The sequence below is a fragment of the Leucopleurus acutus genome (assembly GCF_964270905.1).
Source record: "Leucopleurus acutus genome assembly, chromosome: 3".
Taxonomy (NCBI): domain Eukaryota; kingdom Metazoa; phylum Chordata; class Mammalia; order Artiodactyla; family Delphinidae; genus Leucopleurus; species Leucopleurus acutus.
Genome location: NC_139145.1, coordinates 133,910,212 through 133,913,044, shown reverse-complemented (window position 1 = coordinate 133,913,044; position 2,833 = coordinate 133,910,212). Strand labels below are relative to the sequence as shown.

At 62.0% G+C, this 2,833-nt stretch overlaps 1 protein-coding gene across 1 annotated transcript; it reads right to left on the bottom strand.

Moving 5' to 3' along the window:
* Window positions 1–249: 249 nt before the first annotated feature.
* On the bottom strand, window positions 250–2,369 carry CCNO (cyclin O; the record flags this gene model as incomplete). Its single annotated transcript, XM_082837509.1, has 3 exons — window positions 1,983–2,369; window positions 1,190–1,375; window positions 250–735 (listed from the first exon to the last, which is right to left on the bottom strand). Exons 1-3 carry the CDS (start codon window positions 2,355–2,357, stop codon window positions 250–252), a joined length of 1,047 nt encoding a protein of 348 aa, XP_082693635.1. The 5' UTR covers window positions 2,358–2,369.
* Window positions 2,370–2,833: the final 464 nt, after the last annotated feature.

The window sequence follows — 2,833 nt, the reverse complement described above, 5'->3', positions numbered from 1 at the left end:
GTATTCAGACAAACCACCACAGACAGGCTGTTTATTGGGGAAAGACTCGTCTCTTCTCTCGTGCGATGTTAGCAAAATAAATAAACAATGAAACCCCACAATCGTACACTATTTACAACCTGCAGGATGACCTGGTGACCAAGTGGGAGGACTGAACCCTTCTCTGTAGGCCAATACTGCACTCTTTCAAAGCAATGGGAGAGGTCCAGCAGCCAGGCCAGGGGATCAAAGTGAGACCAAGGGTCTACTTCATTTCAAGCTCGGGGACAGGCTGCACTTCTCGCAGATCTGGAGGGGCAGCATGTGAGTCAGGGACGTTCTGTTTATGGCCACCAGTAGCTGCAGCTTGCTCAGGCAGTCCTGCAGCGCCGCCTCGGGGTGCCCGCCCAGGCGCAAGTCCATCGGGCGAGGGAGCTGCAGCATACGGTCTGCCAGCGCCAGGCAACAGACGGCCAGCAGGGAGGGGGTGTAGCTGGTGAAAGCGTAGTCAGCCAGGCTCAGCTCCGCCACCCCGCGCGCCAGGGCTTGCGCTTCCAGGGCTTCGGACACCTCTGCCTGCCCGGCCTCCACGCGTGCGTGCGTGAAATGCTCCAGGAAGAAGCTGATGGTCGGCGCGCCCAGGCTGAAGTGCAGTTTGTGCAGCACGATACACTCGAGGTTGCAGAGCTGCTGCCGGGAGAAGGCGCCGCAGCACAGGGCCAGGAGCTGCTTCACGAGCGGCGGGTGCACCTCCACCTGTAACACAGGGGCGCTCATCCCTCGCTGCGCAGCATCCAGCGCCGGAGGCCCACCCAGTCTCACACCCGGGAGAAAACCAGGACTTCCCCCATCCCTTCCAGCGAGATATTTGGGGCTTCGCCTCTCCATACTTCCACTGTAATCAACTGGGGTGTACTTCCAGCGCAACGCTGAAAACAGGTTTGAGAAATTTGGAAGTTTTTTTTTTCTTTTTCGGAGACTAGAATAGAGGGGCTAGAGAGAGCTGTTGACACGCGGCCTATTTCTTTGCGGGCTGGGTGAAAGGATTGTTCGTTTTGGGGGGAATTCTGTAGTTAAGGCTGTGGGGTATGTAAGCTTGCAAAATGAGTTCAGGGAACCCTGCACTCAGCCGTGTGCACTGAAGAGCCGCGCGGCCAGAGAGCGGCTGGGAGTCTGGCTCCCCCGCCCCCCAGACCCCGCGTGGAGGTACCTGTTTGCAAGCGATGAGCAGGGACGTGACCCCGAGCAGCTGGAAGCAGTCTGCAGCCACAGGCGTGGTGATAAGGAAGCGGTCCAGAGTGTTCACCGTCAGGCACAGCGACTCGAAGGAGAGGCCGAACCGGCGGTGCACGGGGATTAGCCAGCTGAGCAGCTTACAGCGGGATTCCGCCGTTACCTGCCGGAGGGAGGAGGGAGGCGGGCCAGTTGAGCCTAGGGCTGAGAGCGGCTGTGGAAGGGACAGGGCACGAAGACCTAGGGAGCGTCCCCGGAGGGAGGCAGGAAACAGAGGAAAAACCTAAAGGCGCTGGAAACGGAAAGAGGTGGGCAGCGCTGCTGTGGAAAGAGCACAGGCAGGGCTAGGAGCCAGGCCGCCGGGATTCGTGCCTGGCGCCGTGCCGACCGGGGATACACGTTACCTCGTGTAATACTCTCAGCAATCAGTGGGGGCAGGGAGGTCACCACTTTGCAAATGAAGAAACAAGTTTAGGACTGTGAAGTAACTTGCTGGGGTCGGTAGGAGTCTGGACTCGAACCTAGAAACTGTCTTAACTAATCTGCATTCTACCGCGTCCCTGCTAAACAGTTTGGAGACTTCGGGCAGGTCACTTAAGCCGTCCAGGCCCCGCTTTTCTCCATCTGTAAAATGAGGCTGGTGGCCTGGCCCTCCAAAGCCCCTTCCCGCTCGGACCGGGGCGCCGCGGAGGGCTGACAGAGCAGAAAAGGAGAGAGCCCGGGAGAGGAAGAGGAGCGGCGGTGGAGAGCTGGCTCTACCAGCGCCTCACTTGTGGCTGCCGCGCCAATGACTCCCGCGGGTGGTAGTGGCTTTCCCGCGCCTTGCGGAAGGCGTAGCAGCTCTGACCGTAGTCGCGGAAGGTCTGTAGATCAAGTTGCACCAGCTGCTGGGCAGGACCGGGTAGGGGGCTGCAGCCTCGCGCCGCGGGGCTGTCTGCACCATCCGAGCCGGAGCTGGGGGACTCGAACAGGTCGCAGACGCCAGAGTCTCCGGGTAGCGGGCACGGGTTCAGCGGCTGCAGCGGCTGCTTCCTCCGGAGGCGTGGGCGCCTGCTCTTCTTCACCGGGGCACGGAGGTTCTGGTCGTCCCGCCTCCCAGCCCGGGCGGCGGGACTCACGGGGCTGGTGGAGCAGGGGGTCACCATGATAAAGCCCGGTGGCCGTTCTACGACTCCCCGGCTGCGGTGAGGGTGGGCACGCGTGCGCGAGAGTGCGGAAGAGGCCAGGCCTGACCCGCGGCGAGCCCATAAGTACTCTGCCTGCAGGTTCCCTCAGCCACACCCCCGGCTTCTCACTGGCTGAGCCCAGAGCGGCACAAGAACCGCGTTTTCCCGGCTAAAGACCCGCTCCCGAGCGCGCTGCTGGCACACTCAGCCGCCGGGGTCTGCAAGGGGGAGGAGGAGCTACAGCGCGCAGGGCGCACTCGCGTTGAGCGGCCCGCTCCGTGTGCATCCCTTGTTACCCGGGCAACTGAGCTCGGGTTGCAGCAGGAGCTGAGCGCGCGCGGCGTGGGGTAGCGGTGGGGTGGGGCGGCAGCTAGGCCAGGTGGACGCCGTATCTAGATGAGAAGATCTAACCGCGCCCGGGAAAGAGATTCCCCTGGGGGACATCTCCTCGTCCT